At 36.4% G+C, this 26,511-nt stretch overlaps 1 protein-coding gene and 1 pseudogene across 8 annotated transcripts in view; one reads left to right on the forward strand and one right to left on the reverse strand.

Annotated features, from left to right (window-relative positions):
• The window catches only part of SRPK2 (SRSF protein kinase 2), a 196,345-nt gene that overhangs the window by 68,879 nt on the left and 100,955 nt on the right, over positions 1–26,511 (forward strand). For 2 of the 8 annotated variants that reach the window (XM_036231065.1, XM_036231061.1), the window contains exon 3: positions 6,559–6,622. The exons of 3 other annotated variants lie outside the window; for them this stretch is intronic. In XM_036231065.1, the coding sequence (XP_036086958.1) occupies positions 6,585–6,622 (38 nt within the window). In that variant the 5' untranslated portion in view covers positions 6,559–6,584. Of the gene's footprint in view, positions 1–6,375; positions 6,623–6,642; positions 7,212–26,511 lie in introns of those variants that run through there. 3 more of the 8 variants (XM_036231064.1, XM_036231066.1, XM_036231060.1) reach the window with 2 other exon arrangements.
• LOC107511471 lies at positions 15,099–15,534 on the reverse strand (annotated as a pseudogene).

The following is a 26,511-nucleotide window of genomic DNA, read 5'->3' on the forward strand; positions in this document are numbered from 1 at the left end:
GTAATTTTTTTGAATTATGGAAGGAGGAAATTTGATACTGAAAATGACTACTTTTAAAGAATGGTGATGAAATTGGGATTTTTATCTTGAAAAATAAAATTAGATTCTGAAAGTAAGCTTATATTTTATTTAACAATTTAAGAGATGCTGAGTTTTAGAATGAACAAAAATTATATCAAGTGTTGATTGTTTTGGCATACGTTTTTATACTGGTGTTTTTTTTTTGTTTGTTTTGTTTTTTTTTTAGCAATATGATTGGGTAGCTTGGAAGTTACAATGCAATTGTAATTGAAGGACATTTTTTGCAGACTTTGAGTTTTTTTTTTTTTTTATGTTTGTGAGCCTTTGATAATGAAATAATTATTCTTAAAACACCTAACATATTATTATCCTTGTTGACTTTTCTCATCAGTTACTAACCTTCCTAACTCCTGAATCCTTATTTGTCAGTGGATTTTCCTGGAATTCTAACATTTCTTTAGTATCTGCCATTAACTTTGTCAAATGTTGCATCTTTTGTTGTTAATTTTTAGTTTTTACTTTGCTCTGGATTTGCATTTTGAGTTGTCGGAATGTATGACCATCAGTGAGAGGCTTATAGAGAAAGCATTTGATGGGTGGGGACAAAGGCTGGTGTTAACTGGGGACACTTTTTTGAATGGTTAGTTCACTAAGGATTATTTTTGCACAATTTTTGCTTTTCTATGTTTTCTCATAATAGAGAAAACTTGAATAATGAATGCTGGGATAACAAGGACTCCCTTTTAGGCTACATTGATCTTCAGGGTGTTGATCAGTCAGCATTGACCTACCTTGATGTCTGAGACTTTGCTTTTACTCTTGCCTCCTCATGAAGAAGGGTCTCTTACTACGTGTCTGTCTCTTGAATTGAGTCAGGGCATCAATAATATTTGGTTCCAGATGGTGATTATCAGGGATTGACTCTTGACTGAGCTGGGGAAGTGTCTGCAGGCAACTCCTTTGCATTTAAATGGGAGCCCCTTAAATATTCTCCTAGGCTTAAATTGGAGACACCAAGAGAGAAGGTCCTGAACATGCATCCTGAGTCAGCAGATTCTGAACATGTGAAATAGGGAGAAGACGTTAATTGATGGTGAGGGGAGAAATTAAATTAGGATCAGAGGTGTTGCTCCTCCAGGATGATGAAGTGTTAAGGTGGAGAACAGTCCCTCCGAGCACTTGGTAACAAACTGAGATTCAAGACCTTCCCTGTCTTCTGAACAAGATTCTGGTACTTAGGTCTGCTGAGGTATTTTCCTATTTTTGCAGTAATATCCTAGCACCTGAGTTCACCTGAGTACATACCTGTTTCTTGTAGCTGGAAATGGCTCCAAATATATATGAGACAGTAATTAAAAAAAAAAAAAAAGTATATACCCAAAATAAAAATCAGATTTTTGGATAATCATGTAATGAATTTAGCAAATGAAAGGTAGTTTAGTAAATCTCTTGGAATAAACTTGTGGGAAAAGGATGTAGGTCTGAGAATTTAGGTAGAATTATCTGCCCAATTATTGTGTTACTTAATTTCCATGTCATAAAATAAAGGTCTTATGTGAGTTTGTGCTTGGTGTTTAGTGATCCAAAGGACACAGAGGTATGTCACCTCTGTGGCATCCCTGTATTAGTTTTAGGGTGCTCTCACTCTTAGAATTCCAGGTGGATTCGGGACTGTTCATTTCCTTTTCCAGGTGGTCTTGGAAGCACCATCTTTACTGGACTTAGTTTTGTATTAGTTACCGGTAACTCCTATTCCTGGTCAGAATTCTTAGGGATTGGCTCAGCTTGGGACTCATGGCCATTAAGGATTCCGGCAGTCTTCAACCTCATGTGACTGAGTAGAAAGTGAAATATTAGAGAAAGTAGCCCACTGCTGAAGAATTAAACTACTCCTCTTTACAAATAATTTGAGTACCTTGTAAAGTGTTAGTATAATGAGAATAAAAGGATATTATGAAGGTCTGTAGGAGAATTCCCATTGCATTCTTTTTTTCTTTTTTGCTGTGTAAAGTGATGAATAAGAAAAGTCACAGGCCAACCAGTTATTTTAATTATGAAAGCCAACTAATAGTCATGATTCTAATGGATTGGAGATATGAGAAAATAGCATTTATGAAGCTGATTTTAAAAAAAGACTGAAATATTCTGCTTGCATTGCTAAGTCCTTGGAAATTTAACTGTTGGTCTCAGACACGGTAATCTTTTGGAGATGGTAATATTATTGCCTCTAGCTAATCATTTTTCCCTTCCAATTTCTTTATAAATTTGTGGATTCAGCTAGGTGATGGCATCTGAGTATCCTTCTTGCTCTGCAGTTGTTTGAATTTCAATTAATTGTATCTGGCAATGCATATTTAAGGAAACTAACTTAGCTGGATTGCACCATTAACATTAACTAGACTAGAATAGGCTACAGTGACCATGAAAGTATCAATAGACATGTGTGAATCCAAGTGAAAATGCAATTCCCTGTCCTTAAGGAAGCTGTGGTTGCAGTGGGGAATCAAACAAGTAATGCAGGTGTATGTGATACATGGAGGGGCAGAAGAGGTGAACTGTATTGTGTCCAGGAAGATGTCAAAGGATAAATAATGATTGGGCTGAGATTAGAAAAGTGAGTTGCATGTGCAAGAGAAACTAACTGGACAGTGGTATTCCAGGCAGAGCAAACTGTGTAAGAAAAGACTTCGTGTGAGAAAGCATGGTGTGTGTCTGGGGCATCTTAGAGTAGATCGCAGCATTTCCAGAGCATAAAACATATAATAAAAACATTTAATAAAAAGGAGAAGGGTGGTAATGATATCCCAAAAGAGACAGTGATATTAGTCTGGGATCCCTGAAAAATTTCCGTCTGGGGGTTTGGGGGGTTAGCGATGCTGCTCTTCACTAAAACAAAGACCATAAAAGGAGAAGACATTAGATTGAAAAGTTAATGAAGTTAGTTTTAGATATTGCATTCCAGGTATTTAGGTGACAATGTCTAGTAGGGATTGAAGGACATTTCTGGGTTGTGGAGGGGCATATTAAGCTAGAAACTCAGATTTGGTCATCATCAGTGCCCTTATGGTTGTGAATATCAAGGGTACAGATAAAAGAGAGCGCTGAGTCCTGACCACTAGATCACCTGGGGAACCCGGAGTAAGGGTACAGATAGAAGAGTCAGTGAGGGAAAAGAGGAGGGTCATGTGAGTATCACCAACATTTTAAGGTCTGGGTGAAAAAAAGATGATCCAGCAAAGAACCCACATTTAGAAGAATCATAAAAATACAAAAGCATTAAAAAAAAAAAACAAACCATCAAAACTTATGTTGCTGTATAATGTTATTTAGCAATTAAAACAAAGTTATGACTAAAAAAATCAAATGAACTATAATTTTTAAATATGCTTATTCAAACTGCATGGGCACCACTCGATTATTTTTGTGAAATAAAGAGGTGCGGCCCTTTCGCCCTCATTGGCCTGAATGCATAAGTGGAGACAGTGAATGGTTAAATAAATGGTTAAATAAATATGTATTTACAAGGTTGTAAATTCTGCTGCTTTGGAAGAACCAAGGAGTGGTGGAGTTGTGGAGGTGGGTGGGTATAAGGCTTTAGAATGTGAACTATAAAAACATAGTGGTACACTTTATCAATTCATAGAGCAAAATAAATTCTAGGAGGGTCCAAGATTGACGTGCAAAATTAAATTATAAAGTGTATTAGAGGAAAATAGGATGATGATTTAAAAATGTTTAGTGTTGGGAAAGTCCAAGTTTAACAGGAGACCATAATTCATAAAGGAAAAGGTTTGTGGACTTAATTGCAGAAAAATAAAGTATAGGGTCCTGGCTGGATACTGTGAATAAAATAGAAAAACAATCAACTAATTTGGGGGAAATATTTGTAGCGCGGGTAAGAGAACGTCCTAAGTGTGGTCATGAAAGTAGATGATTCGAGTGATCAGAGGTTTTCAGAGGTTCAAGAGACTGTGAGGAGACTTGAGGTGGCCACAGTACTTAGCCAAGATTTTTGGAGGTCACATCAACATGAACACCAAAGCCCCCTAGGATTGTGGCAGTTCTTATGGTGGAATGATGGAATGAAACTGACGAAGCTTCTGGAGTTCTTGATGACTGCAGGGGTAATCAGACCTGTGGATGGTATTGATAAAGTACTGGTAAGACAGTAGCATAGATGGAACATATGGGACTCAAAGGATACAGTGTTAACGTAGTATTTGGGAACATTCCTGAACTTTTCAATTTTCTGAAGCTATAAAAAAATCTGAAGATTTGAAGAAAATGTAAAAATGATGTTGGAAACCTTTTCATGTATTATTTAAAACCATTTGGTTTGGACCTCCTAAAGTTACCAGCCAGAAAATGGGTTAGAGTTTTTATTTTTCTTTCCAATGTTTATAAGATTGGTATAAACTTGATTAGAGCTGTGTAGTTTCACGTTGGGTCTTTCAGCTTAAGTGTACAGATTTTATATAGGTACACTCAAGTTGAACTTTTTTCTTTTTGGAATGAAAAATTGCCACAGTGAAGATGGATTCAAGTGTAACCTCATTTCTAAAGTGGTTAGTTGATTAGCTGGGGATAGTCTTTAGATAGAGAGACTAAGATACAGGTTAAAGTTAAATTTCCATATATAATAACACTAATGATAAACAGGTGGATGTTGAGGTTAGTAGTAAGAGGGACAAGATGGATTAAAACTGTGGAAAACCTTTTAAGATGGGACGACAGTAGTGCATCTCATTAATTCCTTCAACAAATAGTTATTTAGGATCACTGTCCTTTGCTAGGCAGAGAGGATTTATGTGCCAAGCCTGACACTCCATGACTTTTATGGATTATTTCATTAAATCCTCACAACAGCCCCTCTAAGAATTATTATCCCCATTTTATAGGAGAGGAGATAGAGGTTTAGAGAGTTTAAGTAATTTCCTCAAGGTCATGTAGCTATTAAAAATGTTGGAGAAGCCAGCTTTCAAATCCAAAGCTACTTGGCAGCAGAGCCCGAACTCTTAAAACACTGAGCTCATTTTAACCTGGTGGGAGAGACGTTACTGAGCATTAACTATGGTACCAGGTGCCAGGCTCTGTAATCCATGTAAAAATCCTCAAGGTAAGTTTCATTATCATCATCTCAATTTAACCACATTGCAGTATGCTCTCCCCAGTGGTTAGGTAGTTTGGCTATAATCGTGGTAGAATTGTTCTCTCATAAGATATTCGTGCCATACTGGTCATGCCCATAGGAAGAATTGTAAATTTAAACAATTTTGGAAAAACCCTTATTTTAACAACATGAGGAAGATATTCCTGTGGAGGTCCATAGTATTTTATGTAACCAATTTTTATTCCTTTTCCCTTTCTATCTTCTCATATTTCTTTGGTTTCTGTAGTCAAGATTTGTAAAAATTAGACTTTGTTAAACCCTTAAAAAAACAAAAACAAAAACAAAAAACCTCAAACTATTGAAGTCTACTTCGACATCCTGACACTGCCTATAGCATTTCAGTGGCACTGTGTTTTATTTTTGGTATTTGAACTTTTAATTACAAATAGGAAAACACATTTATGAAAAGGAAAACAGTTTTACATGTGAAATAGTCTGCGTGATAAGACCATGTCAGTGTTATTCATTTAAAATTATGTGCTTTAGGTTAATCATTAGTATTTTAAAGGAAATGGATTTTTTTCTTTCTCTTTTCTACCTCTCTCTTATTTTTACCTTTCCTTCCCTTATAGTCTATTATCTTTTTTTCCAAGTCAGTATCAGGCAGTCTTTTAATTAAATTAAATTGGCGCTTTTATTTCTGTTTTAGATGGCATTGTCAGTCCTTTCCTAAAAGGAGAAGTAGATTATCTGCTAGGTAACTGGGTGTTGCTGTTCACTTGTGCTGTACTGTGAAGGAGGAGGGGGAAATTAAGGTGTAAAATAAAAGTCTTTCTCTAAAGGAGCTAGAGAGTAGAGATTAATTCTATCTTTAGTTAAAAACAACCAAGAAATTATAACAAAGGTTAAACAATTTTAATCTATAAATTGGGGTTCTGGTTTAATGTTTCATTTTTAAGTGATAAAAATGATTCACTGAGCCATATTTTTCAGGGCTGGTGGAATAGAAGTAGCCAGGGGTTGCATATCTGTTTATTACAGCCTGTAACCTTATTACCCAGGCTTCTGAGATTATCTAGTATGTTGAAGTCAGTTGTTAGCATTTCTCTTTTGCATTTTAATTTGCTGCTTTTAAAATCTTCTAGTAGGGCCAGACTGGTTCTACCTTAAAAAAGAGAACACCCCTCTGCTTAAAAGAAATGGTACTTCCTGCTTTCATAAACAGTCATGTGCATAGTTTAGCAAGGCCTGATGCCTCTGGAGCTTTTTCCCTTTATAGCACCATTGAATCCCAGTCCTAACAGAAGTACTGCGAATCTTGTGGCCTCCTTTTGAACAAAAGGGATTAGAGAAGAAAAATCTCTTGATATAAGGCTTGAAAGCAAGGGCAGGCAATCTTGGTTGTGAATATTTTCTGATTTTTCCAGAAATCAAGCAGAAGATTGAGCTGCTGATGTCAGTTAACTCTGAGAAGTCGTCCTCATCAGAAAGGTACAGCTACATCTCTTGCATGAACAATTAATGGTGTAGCATTGCTAAGAAACAAACCAGGACATGTTTTTTTCTTGTCAAGTTTGCTACATAATGTATTGTACTGCATGCTGGTCATTGTGCTATATTGAAGATGTGTATATGGCCAAGCTGTTCTGCTTTTACAAAGGGTAATTGATTTTTAAAAAATAGTGAAGGCTAATCAGCTGCAGCATGCACACCATAACACGGCAGACTGCTGGTTCCTGTGTGACAGCTGTTGAAGGCTTTAAAAAATAATTTGCTTAGCTAAAAACAAACAAATATCTTACTTTCTTTAAGGAAATTCTAGTATTACATTTTCTTCATGTGTTTTGATGATGTTGCTACACATAATTGCCAACAGTATTTGTAAGATCTAGGTTAAAAATTCTTGACTTTTGGTTGTAATAAGTATTTTCTTATGTGGAAAGGGAGTGCCATTTGTAAATAGCTTAGAAATTGCAAACCCACAGATTAGTCACATTCTGAAAGAGAGATATGATGCTTCTTCAAGTCTGTGCTAGGAAATGGAACAGTCACTGCATGCAGTAATGGTTCATGCCTGCAGGTAAGGACAAAATGACTCAAGTATTTTTAAAGCAATTATTTTATCTGTCAATCAAATGATTATACCTGTAAGGAGTTATTTCCTTAAAATGGCTGTTTTACTTAATAAATAGAATTAAGATTTTTTAAAAATCTCAAGTCAGAAATGAGGCTATAGTTTCTCTTTTGCTATGTAAATATTGTGTTCATTTCCATTTTCCAAAATTCTGTATACTACATAATGTTTTAAATTGGGATTTGGGGGCGTACAGTTGATGCTTACCTTTCTCTTGATTACCTAATAAATAGTTTATACCTGATGTTGATATTTAGTATTTAAGGTGTATTGATTTATCTTTTCTGTGGTTAGTTTTCAGGGTTATCTTTTTGTTCATAGGTTTAATATTTAGGAAAACATAGATAAATAATTTGGTAGTTAGGGATTAAATAGGAAAAACACTGGAAAAAATATGTGAAGAACCTACCATGGTAAAGTAGATTAAATTAAAGCACACTAATGTATGGAGGACATAGTCTGATGGCAAAATGATGACATTAAAGCAATTTATTAGTATAATTAGGTGAAAGGCTCCTGGTTGTAATCCTAGGCACTAGAGATAGGGAAGATGTTGCTGCTTTCTTTAGAGACAGAAAACAGAACAATTTAGGTACATTCGTGTTTATTTTTATGTAGCTTCTAACTTCTAGTTTGTGGCTAGCCATACGTTTTTAAGTATTCTGTTTGCTGAGATGAAGAAACAGACCTTCAGCCTTGTGAATATTCTGCCAGTAAAATGGTGGTGATGGGAAGGGGAGAGCGTGGTGGTGCAAATAGTGGATGGTCTGGGTGCCAACTGTAACGTTAGAGTTCTGTTACTGGGAAGAGCATTCTTAATGAGATGACAGCCATAATTATGTTGGTTTTCTTTTTTGAATAGCATGAATTCTATATTGATAAATTGAGAGTTGAACAGAATGAATGAATATTAATGAGAAATGAATTAGGAATGGGTGAAGGTTTTTTATGATTAAAATATATTCTTATAAGGAAAGACTCTAAAATATTTTAATTACTTAATTAATTTCCTAAGCTCCTGCGTTTAAACTGGATGTAAAGGGGGGGATGTACGTGACATGATTTTAAAGTTTAGGTATAATCTTCTATGCTTACGACAACTTTCTACACAGTTTTATCAGAGCTTGCTTGCTTTGTTCGTTGGGGCGGGGGGAGGGTCGGTGCTTACACATAATATTTGGCAGTTGTGATATGCTGACTTAGTGGGTGTTAAATGTAGTTTATGGGTCAGCCAACACTGCAAACATAGACATTGTTTCGTTAATGTTAAGTATGAAATAGAAGTTACTCTTTTTTAAAATCTTTTAAAAGCCATACAATGATGAATAGTCATATCATTTGCCTTTTGTAATTTGTGTGGAAGAACGTGAAAAACAAGAATCCAAAGTTAAGAAAATTATGGCCTACTACCATTAAATCTTGCCCAGGAACTTTTTTTATTTTTCTTTAAGGTGAGGCAACTCTTGGTTGACCTCACAGATTGCAAGAACCTTGTCAGCTTATAATCCCTTATTTTTTATTTTTTACACCTACAGCACCTGGTCTTCCTAGTACTTCCAAGTAATAACCAGGCCCGACCCTGCTTAGCTTCCGAGATCAGACGAGATTGGGCTTGTTCAGGGTGGCATGGCGTAGACTTGCCCAGGAACTTAATAGCTTATAGTATCATGTGGCATTATCATTACATTCTTCAATTCCTTGTTCACCTATCACCTAAATTTTAAAAGTCTTTATTTATTTATTTTTTAAAGTCATTTGAAGGATGGGCTGAGTCTCAGAGATATTTGGAATTTATATATGGTCACTGTTCCCATGTATATATTATATTGGGAGGAAGGATAAAGAAACCCAGTCTTCTTTATAGAGGGGAGAAACTACTTGTTTTTAAGAAACCAAGTTATTATTTGCCACAATTGATTTTGCTCTGTATACAGTATAGAATAATATTTTGATATTTCATGGAACCAAGTAGAGAAACAACATTTTCAATAATAGTGATGTGACGTTCCTAATAATTTTTCCATCTCATATTCTTAACCTGCTTAATGGGAGCTGCTAGTCTTCTAACAGCTAGTGTTGATTGAATTAGTTTTTTTCAGACAATTTTGTAAAATGGGAAAAGCAAAACAAAAAATTTATTTTTGTAGACCTTTCTGGATCTTTCATTGAAAAATACAAATAGGATTTGAGGTAATACCATAATGGAATTTTGAATGTTTTTGGAGGCCTTAATTAGAAAATATTATTTTAACATCACATTACCACCTTGAAAGTTAAAATTATATTTTTATAGTGTAGTGGTTAGCATGTCTGCTTTACACGGAGAAGGTCCTGGGTTCAATCCCTAGGTGGAGCCATGGACCATACCTGGGGTGAGGTGGACTCCAGGCCCTGGGTGCTCACCAGGAACGTGTGGGAGGAGATGCCCCGCCTTTAGAAATCCAGTTCCTAAGAGGAAATGGCAACATCCGTAGGTCAGGGTGGAAGTATGTGTGGAAGGGGAATTAAAAGAGGAGAAAAAAAAGAATAATGGTGGTCCATCGAATGTCATTTTATAGGGGAGGCATTGAGTACTTCTGTTCAGAATGGTTGACTCATAGGACAGAAACCAATGGAGTGACAAAAAGTTATAGTTTTTTTTTTTTTTTTAATATTTTGGAGAAAGAGAAAAATGTTAGCTCTTGCTCATTTTTAAAATTAGGGACAGAGAATGTTAACGAATGGATTAAAAAAAAATGGTGCCTGATTTGTATGCTGTTGCCAGTTAAAAGGAAGATCAATCTTTTGCAAGACAATACCCTTCTTACAGATTTTAGGAGTAACTCTTACTACGAGTATTTTCTTTTGGATTGCCTGTTGAATGAAGGCATATATTCATCTTAAATATGGAAGGGACAGAGCCACACACAGTTTTACTTCCTCATCTACTCCATGTAAATGTAAAAAAATAAAAAACAAGGTGTGTATATTTATTTGATAAAAAACTAGGTTTTTAAGTTTTTGTTTCTTCTTGCCTTCCCAAGCTAGAACACTATTGGTATTTGGAAATTTATGAGGTAGAGTAAGTGAAGAAAAGTAGTAAAAGTAGTACTAACAATAATAGCTAGAAAAAAGGTAACAATCATTTATTAAACATTTTTAGATAATAGTTCTAAGTAATGAGGAGAGAGAACACACATAAATAGTGGCTGTTGGAAGGACTCAGACAAATCATGCTAGAAAGATCCCGAGTGAACAGAAAGCACTTTGCTGTACTAAACTTGTCAAACTATATTGCTACTGCAGCGAACTCATGAACAAAATTCGACAGCTCTTAATCAAAAGAAGAGCTGAGCCCAGAGTGCTCAGAGCCATGATTCCCAATCCATTTGGGCTGACTCCAGGGAGGGCTGAGCAGTTTGTGAAGCTGAGAATCTACATTTACACTCAGCATTGCCCACGTTGCTGTTAAATGTAAATGGATGCGTATTAATTAATAAAGTTCACAGTCAGTCAAAAGTAAAATATCAGTGCCTATTAGGTTTGCATTTTCTCAGGGAACAGATACTAAAAGGATCATTTTCTAGTCGTGTGTGTATTTTTGACATTTTTTATTTTGGTGCAATAAGGGGTCCTTATACTGGAATAAGTAAGAAGTAGTAGCCTAGATAATTAGCATCCCACTTGGCTAGCACATATTTGAATTGACAAATTGCTAGCTACCTTTTTCAGGAGAAGAGAAAAAGGGAGAGGGAGGAAGTACAAAAATATTTATGCTGTGGCCTATATTCTAACAATGCTGTATAAACAAGATCGGTGCAAAGTAATAGAGCTTATACGTTGTCCCTTCAATATAAGAGCATTTGAAACATATAAAGAACCTGTGCTAGTTTTGTGCATGCATTTTAATTCCTTTTCTTATTTTGGAGCCTCTTAAGAGCAGAGAAAAAGGGCATATGATAATGATGCGTGGTTGCAGAAAGCAAAAAGAGAAGCCTGGAAAAATAAGGAGAAATGAAGGGAGAAAATAAAATAAGTATAGGACTAAATGAAGAGAGAAGGAAATGAAGGAGATTCAGTAAAAGAATCCAGGACCAAGATGTCTTTTATTTGCTCTTAATGTTGAATATGCTTTCCTCCATGCATGTCTCTGGCGAACTAAGAATAATCATGGCAGGAGAGCCATCTTATAGAAGATTCTTTCTTCATTGTACTCCTCCCCATTTCAGTTCGAAGGGTAGGACAGACAGTTCCCAATAACTCTTTTTACCTTTTTTAACCTCTGCTCTGCCACTGGTGGCTTTGTTTCTCTATTTGTAGGACAAATGTATTTGAGATATATATATATTTTTTCCTTAGTGGTGAGACAATACTCGTGGCTAATTTTGTTGTCCACCCTCCACTCAATCCTTGTACTTTAGTTTTTGTTTAATTTTTAGTAGTGTTTTTATTCAACATATATATAGGAGAGTGGACAGATCATATAGTCATTATGAAATCCAATTTATTGATTTTTAAAAAAAATTTTGCAGTTTATGTGTTGTATTTAAGAAATCTTTGCCAAGCCCAAGGTTACTAAGGATTTCTGCTATGTTTACTAATAGAAGTTTTTAACTCTGAATATTTAAGTCTGTGATTTATTTTGGGTTTTAATATTAAGGTAAAGATTGAGATTATTTCCGCATATGATTATTGTGTTGTATCTGTTTTTGGACATTATATATAAATAGAAACCCTCCTCATCCATCTTCTCCCAAGGTTACTACCCGTGTGAGTAGTTGTAATTAATTGATTCAGTCTCATTGCTGTAGATATATCCACCATTTGAACATACCTCACTTTATTTATTCGTTCTGCTATTGATCAGCATGTGGGATATTTATAGTTTGTGGCTATTAGAAATAGTGCTTCTATGAGCATTTGTATACCTGTCTTTTGGTGAATGGACCTGTGCATGCATTTTTGTTGGGTACATTCCTAGGAGTGCCATTGCTGAGCTTCAACGGGTGTTGCCAGATTTCCAAAATGAATGTGCCAGTCTACAACTCACAGCTGTGCCCTAGTTGCTTTCCAGTTTGCTGCTGTATATTCTTTTCCCCTTCCCTCCCCTCCCCTCCCCTCCCTTTCCCTCCCCTCCCCTGCTTTTTTCCCCCTTTCACTTTTAGTGTTCTTGTGGGTGTGCCAGGGTGACCCAGAGCTGGAGCCTTTTTGAGGAGCCTTAGAAGCAGATAGGGGACTATTTCTGAGTATCAGCTTTCACGAAAGAGATCAGAATTAGAAGTTTAGATCAAATAGGAGCCATAGGGTGTAGTTATCTGAGGTACTATGCGCCCACTGACTGATTCTAATCTCTTAACTGGGTCCTAGAAGCCACAGGGGTTAGTTAACATTGGGTTTCTGACTTGGTTTCAGTAGCAAAACTATTTCTTCTTTAAACCTCATTAGAAGCCTAAAACATGAAGAAAAGCCTGGGCAGGGGACCAGGAAGGTAATCAGAGCCTCGGTTCTTAGACTCTCCAGGAACTCCAGTCCTCTGCCTTGAAAGCCCTTGAGGGAGGTAGGCCACCTTAGGTCTGACCAAGAAGTTAAAACATTTTCAATATGTTACAAATGTTAAATTTTATATTGTTTAAAATTTTTTATGTCATATACCTAAATAAAAGTGTAGTGTTATCTTTTCATTTCTGTTAAAAAAAAGCTGGACAATTATCTGAACTTCCTTCCTGTTGGTCATTATTTTTTAATCTAGATGTGGTAATTTCTAAATGATTTTGTTTGTTATCAATTTAATCTTTGATTCTGTTTCCTGATTCCTTTGGAGGGTTGCCTCATTATAGCCAGAGCAAACCTTTCAGAACACAGATCTGATCAGGTAGGTCACTCTGTTTTAAAAGCCCTTCAGCTGTCTTCCCATAGTTCTCGGCATAAAGGTAAATTCCATATCTGTGCCAACGAACACCCAAACTCTCCAGTCCAGTCTCAGACTCCTTTGACTTTGGTCGTGTGGATCCTGCCTTGTTTTGCTGCTGCCATCCCTCTCATCACAAGGAGGTCCTGCCTAAATCGAATTATGCCTATTGTAAGCCCTTATAGACACATGTACCTCTCCTGTACAGCATTTGTCACAGCTGCTGTTTGACAGTGGGGCGTATCATGACATTTGGTCTATATGACTGTATGTGACTGGTTTATTTACTATTAGCCCAAACTTATGATATTAAATATAGAAGTGCTTTTATCACAGAATTTCATTTCGTATTATCATTTGCATCTTACAAATTATGAGCTTTGTGAGACTTGGTATAGGAGCCATCTAGTTCGATGTTATTGGCGTAGATTTATAGATTATAGTCACATATAGTCATAAATAATTATATATAAAATTATATCTAGTTAATTATAATCAGAAGCTAATGACTTTAACTGTTATGAAGTGTCAGGGTTACAAATCTTCGGTTTTTCTGTCACCATAAAAATGTCATTTATTATTACACATCTTTTTTACATTTGTTTTAATGAAATTAAAGTAAATCTGAAGAATTTCCATCTCTGTATGAAACTAGTAACGTTGTAACAGTCATTCATCTCCCAAATATCAGTATTTTGTGTATCACCTTTTGTTATGGTTGCCTTTTGTTATGGTTGCATTCTACCTTCTGCTTTTATTTACTTAATGTCACACTTTGTTTTTTGTTTTTTAATTGTGGTAATGCCTTTTAAAAGTTAACTTTCTTTAAAACAAATCTTTGTATTCCTACCAGAACTGAAGAACCAGTATAATTTGCCTTTAAAAACAATTACTGTTAAATCCTGTTTAGATTCTGTTGTATTCAGGCTTGAGCCATATGCTCTTCTGTTTACAAGGGAAATTAAATTGGCAAGTGTCATAAAGAGGCTTAAACATGTGTTAGTGCCAAAGTAAGACTTGTTCTTTGATATACTCAGATAGATTAAAAGAACCTTAGGAAAATAGTAAGTTTCTCAGTATGTGATTCCTTGTAATTCAATACCAAGTCCCAAGTAGCACCTAAGATCATTTTGTATAGCAGTAGTAGCTCTTCCTCTTCATTTGGGAACCACTTTCTCCCAAATGTTAGATCAGGGAAGTTTTGAACAACTGTGAGCAGCTTTTATAAGAATAACAATGATAATAATAATAATAATAATAATAATAATAATAATAATTTAAAAAGCTCTATTAGCAGTCACATTGTGGATTTCCTTTGTAGCAGAATTCTTTGTGCCTATAGCTAGAAGTTGTTAAGACTATGGTGTATATTACATTTGTCATCCATCTATCATCTATCCATCCATCCAACATTTCTTAGTAGTTGTTATGTGCTAGCCACTCAGTGATTTGGAAAATAGGGAAAAGAAAAGGTAGCACAAAGCACAGGATGTTTAAAGAAGAGACTTAGTGGTTGGCTTACCCCTGATATTACTTGGTCAGTTTCTTGGATATGCATGCTGAGGCACTGTATCATGGATGACTCTATAGTGAGAGGCCGACCCTTGGCTCTCCTTGAAGGAATTACAAATAACCATTACTTGCATTTTTTGGGAAACTTTCATACAGACTAGAGCTGGGGCGAAGGGGTTACAAACACAGCTGCCTACCAAGGTCCACTGTAAATGGTGATGAGAGCCAGGTGGGGATTCTAGAAAACTGGAGACCAAAACCCCATCTGGAGAGGTGGCTGCAGGTCAGCTCTTGCAGATTACTGCCATGTCATAATACAGGTCAAGTTTTGCCAGCTCTTGTGATTTTTAGAAGTTGAGACATTATTTTTTTGGTCAGATATCTCTTATTTTTCAGTTTTACAGTTTTTAATGAAAGCTGTGTATAATATTACTTTATCTCTGTATCTTCTCAGTTGTTTCTTCCTTATATTTTCTGTTTTCCTTTCCTACTTGTCGAGATTTGGCTTTATGTTCAAGGAACTTGTGGTCTTTTGTCCAGCTTTAGTCTAGTGATAACCACCTTGCTGGGGTGAATGCCCAAATGAACAGTTGTGCTCTTAGTCTTGTCCCGCTGCACTCATTCAGTGGAGATGACATATTTCCTCTTGTAAACCTGGACCACTTTGCCAGTTTACTGCCTGTAGTAGTGTCCTCCCGCAACCCGAACTTCATCATCCTTTCTAATGGGCATGGATTGAACATTGTACTTCTGTCTTAGCTCTTTGGGAAGGGGAGAAGACATAATCTTCCCGTGAATGTGGGAAGGTGCACTGGAATGCCTTTTATGGTTCTTGCTGTGGTCAGAAGTCACAAAGGCATTGAACTTCATTTAGGCTTGCTGGTGCTCCAGCGATGGCCGTAGAAGGGAAGACCAAGATCTCTTATTTTAAATGTTAGTGCAAGTTGAACCAAAAACAGAAAGTCATGCTGACTTTAAAAAAAGAATATCTGCTATCTAAATTCAGCTCATGGTAGCTAAACCATTTCTTTGGTATAGCACATTGATTTACAATTTGTGAGCCACAGACCTGTTCAGACTTATTGTAAAGGAATTTCAAATCCTAAGAGTACTAAGCATTATTTGTTGATTGAAGGCACATAAGTCAAACTATTGTCATGCTAAAGAGTACATCTTTGGATTTTTCTGACATTTCAAACATGCAAAAAACACTGGTGATGACTGCTTTATAATCATATGCTAAGATACCAAAATTTAATAAGATATCAACTGTTTAAAGTTAGAAGGGCCCTTCCAAAATATTTATTTTTCAAAATGGGAAGTTGTTATTTTTATTTATTTATTATATGAGTACCCACTATGGTGGAACTTAAACTTTAATAAATCTGAAACTTACAGAGGTAGAATGGTCTGTTTGCACAGCTGTCACTTCATCCTTTTTCTCCTCCTTTTCTATCTTTCTTTTCCCCCTTCACTCATACCCCTCTCCACAAAAAAGATTTTGAGGCTAGTTAGAAGAAAAATATCTACAATGCAATAGAAAAAGAGTCAGAGAACATGCAGGTCAGGGTAGAAGGTTATGAGGGAGGATAGCCAGACACACACTCCGGTATGTGGTATTTGCCATGCAGCTACTAAAGGTGACTGCCAAATTTGGCTTTAAGTTTCCTGACAGGCAAACTAAAGAGCAATGTCTCACTTTAGACATTGCTCTTATTACCTATAAGGAGAAAATATCCTAGTTTCTGTAGTAGAACCAAATCTTATTTCTAAATTAATTGTGATTATTTAACATAGCCTTTTCCACATATCTCAGAAGATATGTTAATTCATTTTAGAAAATCCAGATAAAAAGAACATGAAAAACATTACACTTTTATCATTAAAGGTCAGTCAGCATTATTAATTTTTTATTTTAAGTTTAATTTTTGTGTAATATAAATAGATTTATGGAAAAGAGGCAGATATACTTTAACATAGCACTATCACCAAGAAAAACCAATACACTGACATTATTTTGGAATTGCTTTTTATACTTAACATATAATTTTTCTTATTAAATTATCTCCAGCATCATTTAAAAGTGGTGTCATTTTTAAAGGCTGCATAGGACTGAGTCCATACTGTGGATAAAATGTATCATAATTATTGAGTCTTGGTCTTAGAAATGGAATCACTTGAAGGCTCTTTATATGGAGTGTTAAATTGTCTCCATAAAGGCACAGCTTTACACTCTTCCTGGCAGTGTATAAAGGATGTTCATTCTTTCATTGGGCATGCATAAATGAAGATAAAGTCAATACAATCAAGTTTAACAAGATATAAGACACAGTAGATTCATTTTCAGTCAAGCATTTATGAACAACCTAAGGTGTACTTAGTGTTTATGCTAATGAATTTTAATCTTATAAGGGATTTCAAGAAGTTTTATGATCCAGACTTCTCACTTTAGACAGATAACAAAACATTCAACATAGGTGGTTGGCTTCCTTTTTTATTAAAGATATGTGAGAATTAATGATCTCCAACCTTCCTCATTAAATCAGCACCTTGTGGATTTTCGATAACTGTTAACTAACGTTACTGCAAGATTTAATCGCCTTTTTAAAGGATTTTCGATAACTGTTAACTAACGTTACTGCAAGATTTAATCGCCTTTTTAGTCAGGATTTTCCTTTTAGCAAGATGCATTTTTCATACTGTATTTTGAGCCTTTTGGGGGCAGTGGATGAAGAGTGTGCTTTGTACAGCAGGAGGACTGGAATCCAAAGTCCAAATCCTCAGGTTAGCATTGCAGGCTGAGGAAACAGCACATGAGTCATCAGAGTGAGATTCCATAAGGCTGGGAAAGGGTGGGAAACTAGGTGAGAGAGAGAGAGAGACAGAGAGACAGTGACAGAGACAGAGACAGATGTTGTGTCCTGGCGGCAAGGACTCTCTGTTCAGTGGTAAGGATTTTGAACTTTATGCTGAAATTTATCCAGGGCCATTGCAAGGTGATAGCAAGGGAGAGGCCCTGCTCAAGCTTAGGAAGGACATGCACACGCTCTTGCAGGCGTAAACTAAGATCTTCTGAGAAGTCCTAAGAAATCCATTTTTTCCTCCAGAATGGAAGGTTGTAGGACATGCTGTAGAGTTGGTGGCAAAAGTTTCTTCATTTGCTCTGGAAATGGGTTGAAAATTATGACAGTATGTAGCACTTGAGTGATAGAGGGAACATGAGTTCCTTAATGCAGTGTTAAACATTGAAGTGGATTACCAAGAGAGGCTACGAAATAATTCTCTCCAAGGCTTTTAAAAGAGGGCGGTCCCTTATTTGTTTGGATGAGTAGAGATGCCCCTTTCCAAAGACAGGTAGTTGGCCTGTTGAACCTAAAATATTTTTTCTATGTTATATGTGCTTAATCATGACAGGTTTCTTGATTTATAGTTAATAATTTGAAATGTTTGTCTCAAAATTTTCTATCAACAATTTGTGAGAGAAGTCTTTGCTCGTTGGATATATAAAGTATCACTTCTACAGAAGACTTTCTACAGTGATGGAAGGATCTATAATATAGGCATGGCTTTCTTAATGTTTGAAATGTGGCTACATGAGTGAAGAACTAAATTTTAAATGTAATTTAATTTTAATCAAAGATTTAAAAGACCACTGAACTCTATATTTTCTGGCAAGAATGTCCATAAACTCAGTTACTTTAACCTTTTTTTCATTTAGAATATTGTTTTCTTTATTGTTCTTTCCTAAGCTCTACCTTAATTCCATTTTCTTATTATTTCTCTCTTCCTATCCTGACAGTATTATACTGTATGAATTTATTTCCTTTAACTCAAATTTGTAATTTAAAGGGAATTGTATTCTCTAGTTAGTTGCCCTTTGATAAAGTTGGTTTCTTAGGATATGTTTAGTGCCCTCCCCCTTTAAGGGAGAAGAATATTGTGTAATTATCTGTCATCACACTGCTTAACTGACTTAAAATATTCTTTTTAATGTCCTACTAATTTAAGTTTATTAGTTTAGTTTTCTGAATCTTTGTTTTTAAAAAGAAAGATAAAATGATGTAGACAAATTTCTAAGTCTTTGTTATGTCCCATAAAAGAAATAAAGATAAATAGATGGAATGATTATTTTAGTATTCTTTGGACCCATAGTGAAAAAGGACATCCTGATCTTGGGGCCGGGGTAATCCTTAGCTTATATAAGGGAGGAGCCTCTGGTTAATTCAGGTTAACAAGGTTTACAGTTATAGTGAATGTTATTAAATTCGTTTATTGAAAAGGAAGTCTAATAGAATTAAACAGAATTGTGAAAGAAAACTTTCTTAAGAGATTAAAAAATGCTTGCTTTTATTCTTACTGGTTATTTATCAGTTATAGTTTGACAGTTTGTTTGAATAAATGAAAGACTCCTTTAGAGGAATCCTTGGCTGCCTTTAATGTAATAAACACCTTGGTCTGTTATATGAGATTTTCTCTTCAGTTTAGAACTGTCCATCCTCCCTCCGCATGCATTTCATAAGAGTATGTGCTCTTCATGCCTTCCTCTGCTGAGTTCAGTGTATAGGCATCAAGAAGGCACAAAGATGTGGGAGTGTCAACCTTGGCAATGAAACAGAGTGCATATAACTAGCACACAGGAACAGAATTCAAGTTTTTCTATTTTCTGCCGTTTTCTTATTCACCCTGGTTGGACCTAAGGATTTTTAACCCCAAATCTCCATTTGAACAATCAAATGAGAAGCCAACAAAAGGTTTAGCTTTTCTTTTTTTATGTATGGCACTTAGATGCTTGTTGCAGCTCTGCAGGCATTAATGGCATTTTGATGTACTTAGGAGAGGTTGTCATCATTTACTCTGGCTCATTCTCTTCCTCTTCCTTATCTTTCCTTAACGGCCGAACATTTACTGAGTCCAGACCCTTTTCCTAGCACTCTTTCAACTAGTCTTCATAGCAGTATTATCTCTGTTTTACAGATGGATTAGGGATAACTTACCCAGCCATAGAATTGATCAGTTTAAAAAAGTGCCTCCTTTTACAACACAGAACGTATTCATGCTTTATCTGTAGAGAAAAATGATTATAGGCAGGAAAGAAGACTTTGGTAATATAAAATAAAGACAAAATTTGTTAGCATTCAGCCTTGTGCTAAAGTTATGAGCCCTTGGAGACATGGTTTTGATTCCTAGTCCATGGTATATTTTAAGTACCGGGGTCCTCTGTTTTTCTCCACAAAACACTGAATATGAATATGAATGCCCATAAGGAGGCTCAGGCCCACTCCAGTAGAACCAGAACCCAACATTCACTGTTATGGGTCTTAATGCCACACAGTCACCTACCTAATTATTGAAGGCTTTTGGGCTGTGAACCCTTACCTGGGAATGCCCCTCATCAGCTGATTGTTCTCATGTGCACTTCCCTTTCTCCTGACAGTTCTAGGCACATGAGAGACTACTGTCACTAACTGGCTACCTGTCGAAATGGGTAAAATTTATAGTTAATTGTCTTCAGTATAAAAAATATCTGTCACTGGAATACATAGATAAGCTAAATATAATAGGTTTCTGTCTTCGGTTAGGGTAGAAGCTGGGATAGAAGATGAGGAACTAAAAGTGATATTTTGCAGTTTTTTTGTTGGTCTTTCCTTTATCTAAATGTTTGGCCCTCTTAGGGTCTCTGTCCTTGGTCTGCTGCTCTTTTATGCATTTTCTCCGTTTCCATGGTGTTGAATGCCATCTGTGTGCTGGTGACTCCTAAGTTTATACCTCTAACTCTATTCTGAGCTACAGACTATCCAGCTGCCTACTTTACATCACTACCTAAATGTCTATTGGACCCTCAAATTTAACAGTTCCTAAACCAAACTCATTATCTTGTTTTATCCTTCCCGACTGTGCTGATAGATAGGTTATATGGCTAATCCGTGCTTCACTTCTCTGTTGTAAGGGGAGTTGTAGTAGAAGGGAGGGAGAGAGAACAAATAATCCCTTTGGTTTATGTCTACCCTTAGGGGATCTGGGCCAATGACAAACTTTACCTTTGTGTAGCCTGCCTCTGTGGGTTAAATGAACATCTTAGCTATCTAGAAAGAAAGAAGGCAGCAGGAAACTTTGTGAGGTCTGTGTACAGATAGAAAGAAGTTCCCTAATCTTCAGTAAATAGTGAGGATTTTTGCTGATGCGTGTTTATAACCTTCAAGCGTTTCTTTGCAGCAGCTGCTTCAGACTGCACTATCACCTCTGCCAGATTCTTGCTTGTGTTACTTCTTAACTGGCAGGCTCTGCAACAGTGGGGCCCACTATGACTGGGAATTGCCTTTCTGTCTAAAATTTTGTTACACTGCTCATTTTAATTTAAAAAAGTGAATGTAACTGTCTATAGACTCAAAGCCTCACCATTAGCTTATCTCAATTTTCCTCTTGGTTCTCATCCACTTGATCACTAAGTCCTATTGATTCATTTGCAGAAGTCCTTCCCAAAGCTTCTGCTCCTGCCCCATCTTATGATGATTTTATTCAGTTATTCCTTTTCTCTGGCCTCTAGTGCTGCTCAGTTTCTTTCCTGACTGCCACTAGCCAACTCTTTGCCCTTCGTACCACCTAAAAGATCACTCTCCTAAAAGAGAGTCATTAGTGCAGCTTAAGAAGATCCTTCACAGCCTGGTGCTCCTACTGACCCACCACCATCTTCGGTCCTATGAGCCATTTCATCCTCGTGAAGGACCCTTCCCTCTGTGCCTCACTAGCTCTGTGCTGCCCCTGCCAGCCCCCTGCAGAGGGCCCTTCTCCCAGTATGCCACTTATACATCTGTACTCAGAAGCTGCCTGTCAACCCACTAGACCATGAGAGAAAAAGTATTTTATCTTTTTTCATGTTCCTGGTACCTAGCACATATTCTGGCCCATGTAGTACTACGAATATTTATTTGAATAAAGGCTATTTATTTCTTTCCCAATTTGTGTGGAAATTTTTCTCTCAGAAAAAATTATTTTTGTCTTTTTCATTAGAAGATATTGGGCAGTATTTTCTTGTTTTACTCTCTTCTGAAAAGCTTTGCCAAATGTTTCTTTCTGTAGCAGTTTTACCAGTCTGCCTGTGCTCAGAAACCTTCTAGGACTCCCATTGCTTTTATTGGGATCTCTAGCAGCTTTTTTTCTGGTAGTACCGTGTTCTTGTACAGATGCCTACCTGATGTTTGACTTGCCTGTCAGCCATGGAGTCTTGGAGCCGTGAAGGCACGCACAGTTAATGGCAGAGTTGGGACTTCAGTTTGGGTTACCTATTTGTCTCGTGCTCTTTCCCTTACATCTCACTGATGCCAGCAACAGGAAATACTAGGCAAAGCTCCCTGGATTGGATTGGGAAAATTTTGTTTATGCCATTTCAGAACTGCAGGCATTTTTTAATGTGCTGTAATTTAGAGATAATCTTCGTAACTAAAATGGAAAATTTTGTTCCTTTCCTGAAATTCAGAGTGTGTTAAAATTCTCAACCTTGTTCATGGCCCTAAATTCACCATTTATTATTTAAGGTTGTTTTGCAAGTGACTTTAGGATTTTAATTTTAATCTTGCCAGTTTTGCTCTTATGTCAGGTTTCTCAGCTATAGAATGACTCATGTAGAATTGGAGAATTAAAATTAGAATGTAAAGATGTCCAGACTTTTTTGAGCCTTGGCCACATCTTCTATCAGAATACATAAAATGCTGAAGTAGAATTATATATTTGAAATACTTCCTCTTTGGCAAGCTTTAAACCTTTGTAGCTTTGCGTTCTAATATTCAGTTTATAGCTGTAGTCAAGCCAGAGGTTACTCTTAGGGATCCAGCTTGCCTTAAGATTCATTACTAAGCCCAGTTGGCTGTTTGGCTGTTCAGTTGGCTGCTGCAGACCAGCCTCAGTCGTCTCTTGAGTGGATTTGAGCTAAAAATAGATGATTTCTTTCGAGTTGGCGAAGCACAAGCTCTGGGGTGTGTTTCGTTGCTTGTTCCAGACTGGACTTTGCATGTGTGCCTGTGAGTAGAGCTTTGTGTACACACCAGAACCTAATAATGGTTGTTTTGCTTTACATATTTTGGGGTTTTATCTACCTGCCCCCAATAAATTTCTAGCCTCTTCCTCACAAGCAAGAAAAGGAAGAGCGGAGTGTACCTCAGATAACTTACAGTTCTAACAAGGAAGAAGGCTCATTTGAGATTATGTTGTTCATTTTACAGACGAAGTACCAGACCTAGGAATGTGGACTGTCGTCAACCATGTGATAATGGCACAGGATGGAAATGACAGTGGGAAACAGTTAATTTTTTATTTTAAAAATATACCAAACTTGATTTTGTCCTTGGGCTTGGAGTAAGGTTATACAGAATATGGCAGACTGTTGACAGTGGCCCTGGTGATCTTTTCCTGGGGGAAGATTTTCTTCTAATATCTTTCAGCTTTTCTAGTTACCCTTTTGAGAGGGGTGGTAGAGGGAATGACTTATGGTGTAAATCCTCAAGGAGTTGTCCAGTCATTTTGCTGAGAGATGATGGGGGTATGTGAAGGCAGGAAGGGAGAGAGTTGCAGTGGTAACAAAGATCATGGCTCACTTGATCTTCTTGCTGCACAGAATCACCCTTTCTTGCAAAGGATGAGATTATCTTGTGTAAATAGATTTATAGAATTGCAGAACTGAAAGCAGCATGATAGAGTATATGGGTTTTGGAGCCATGGACCCTAAACTGAGATAATGTACTTAAAATGTTTAAGACAAGGCAATCATTCAATAAATGATCTTGGAGCTTGGTAGGTGCTGCAGAGAGGGAATGTCTAACTTTAGCCCTACAGTGCTGTTAATATACCTCAGTTCGTCATCATCTAATTTGGGTATTAGAATAAGAGTTCTTTAGAAACAAAATTAGGGAAAGAAGTTAGGTCTCTTCTTTGCTTTGCAATTTTTAAAAGAGTTTATTTCTTTTGTATTCTGACATCATTTCTGTGCTTTCACTTAAGAGTTTTTGCATCTTTTTGCCTTTAACTTTTTCTCTCCAATTTGGCACAATGGTTCTTGAAATGTTCTTTAAAAGGCAACCAAACAAAATGTTAATTTAAAAAAACATTATAGGCTGTGAACCAGAATAGTATTGCCAAAGGTTACTTTAATTAAGCGCTGGAAATAGGTAGATATTTGGTAAATGTATATGGTAAAAAATATTTGGTAAATAAACCTTTTGGTAAATATCAGGTAAATATTTTCACTTGTGGTAATTAAAAGCCTACAATAAATCAAGAGCTTATTGGAAAAACAACATGTAGGAAAAAATGAATTTTCAAAATTGCCGTTTCTAAGTAGTGCTCTTTCTCATTGCCCAGAAATCTTTCCATTTTTAGAGACAAGTGGAGTTCAAAGGTCAGCTGTTAGTTCATTCTGTACTTTCTGAATTACAGTCTATGTTTAGGCTTTTTAAGTTTAAAAGAATCATTTCCCCTCCCTCCCTCCTCCTGGCCTCCCTGCCTGTTTATAATTTCTGTCCAGAATTTATACGCAGAGAACTTTATAAACCAGGAATAATGGATGGTGCCTCACATGATTTTCATACCTTTTCTATATTCTTGGGACTCAGTTTAAAAAACTGTTTTAAAATGTATTCATGTTCATTTCTTACTGCTTCCAGATAAAGTGATTATTTGAATATCGTTCCATAAAAGGATAAATATAAGTTTATAGAAAATTTACTTTCTACCTTTTTGAGGCTATGCCCAATGTATTTGATCTAGAGATTGAGCTTATTCTACTATAGGTAAAATATGATCAGTGGAGATGTGGAATGTGAGCAGTATTCATCTTCAACAATGAATACTTTGAGAAGAGAGTTGAGAAAATAGCCTGTAGGTAAGGAGCAGTTGCTGACTAAGGCAGAAAGCAAGATTCTGGCTGAAAGGGGAGAGCCCTTAAGCTCAGGAGACTCTGATTTTCTTGTTCTTATCACCGTGCAGTTAAATTTGTACCCTGACTTTTCTGTTTTTTTATTTTTGCTTTATGTTGTAGAATACTCTTCCTATATCTGGTTCTGCCTAGATTTTGTTAATTATGTACATCTTGTCAACTCCTAAGGGTATTTTTGAAACACCGTATTTTGATGTTCATGCTGTTTTCCTCTTCTAGCCTTCTTAAGTGCTCAGGCCCACTTACAGAAAAAAAAATGATTTATTATTTTGAGGGTGATGAACCAGATATACTGCTTCAGTGGTGCCTTACTAATTCAGGAAAAAAGCCATTTGTTCTCTGTATGTTTTTCATTGAGTGGCTTCTTGTGCAAAGACAAATTGTATCAACATTTTCCTAACTTAGAAGTAATATCTGTATTTTGTATTTTTTGATGCTAATTGCTTGTACATTTTTGTTGTTGAAGAAATTTTTCATTAAAATTTTGGATCCATTAAGATTTAGATTTATCTTTTTTTGCTCCTCCTTTTGGTAACTGATAAAAATAAATCTTGTTAGGAAGAAGAATTTATAATTTATAGCCTCCTCTGAAGAACAGGACTACTTCTGAAGTAGGGAACCTAATCAGTAGACTGAACTACTCAGGTATGTAGGGCAAATACTTACTTGCATTTGCCCAGGTTAGCCCCAATTTATATATGTCTTCTTGGCATATTTACTAATAGGGGAAGGAGGGAAAGAAGCCCTTTCAGTCTCAGAAGTATAGTGGTTGATGGATTGGGTGGCTGGTCACCCTGGCTTAATGACTTCATAGATCGCCATTGTGGTTACTGCACCCACGCTTTCTTCTCTGGGTCAAAATGTTCATTTTGGTAGGAAGTTTGGAAAGGTGTGCACCGAAAGGGATGTGGTGTGGTTGGTTGTGTCTAGGTGGTGAGGTTAAATGATGTACTTCATTGTACTTATCTCTACATTATAATTTTCTACTAAATGAAATGATTTTGTTATTAAAACCAAAACAAAATAACTTTTTTTGAAAACGAGTTTTCAAAAATTATTTAACAAACATGTAGACTGTTTAATGGTGAAGGCTGTCAATCAGGCTTCTGCATTCCAAGCAGTACAAACTGACTTTGGCTATGTTAACTAGAAATAAAATTTATTGGAATGATTGAAATAGGCAATGAAACAACAGAAAAGCTGAGGGGCAGGTGCATAGGACAGCCTGACAGTGGCAGCTGGACCAATCTTGAGACATCTTGACTGTTGGACATGCCTTTACTCCTGTAGCCAGATCCCTCCCACTGTGCATCTGCTGCATGGTACCTTGAGTGACAACTTCAAAGTGGGAGTATTCTAGCCGGAGCCTGGGTGGTGGGCCTGTGCCCTGGCCTCCAGGGAGCAGGGGCAGACCACACCTCTTACTCCAGGACGCTTTATGTTTTATTATTAATGATGACTCTTGTCTGAAGTTTTCTTATCATCTGCTTACAACTAAGGGGTGAGAAAAAATATTAACAGTCTAGTTATCCATCTGTTAGGAATTTGAGGTAACAAGTGCTTTTAAAGGGAATCTGGGTTTGACTTTAAAGTGACTGTTAATTACCACTAGTCCGAGTCTCAGGTGAGGTTACTTTGATATTGTTTACCCAGCATAATTCAGCCTTTACTTAGAACCTCTTGTCATTTGTCTGGTTGAGGGTAGTTATTTTGACAGAGGGATTGATTTGGATATATGCCTTGCCTTTAACTCTGGGTTATTTTACTCATGAGCTGTGTCAAACTTAATAATATTGTAGCTTTTTTAGTGCTTTAATTGTCAGAATGTACCGCCGTTTTTGGCTGTTAATATTTAAATGATTTTCCTTGAATCAGTCCTAGACTTAAATGTTTATAATGAACTTAGGCAAATTAGAAATATC

This window comes from Rousettus aegyptiacus, unplaced genomic scaffold (assembly GCF_014176215.1).
Source record: "Rousettus aegyptiacus isolate mRouAeg1 unplaced genomic scaffold, mRouAeg1.p scaffold_m13_p_13, whole genome shotgun sequence".
Taxonomy (NCBI): Eukaryota; Metazoa; Chordata; class Mammalia; order Chiroptera; family Pteropodidae; genus Rousettus; species Rousettus aegyptiacus.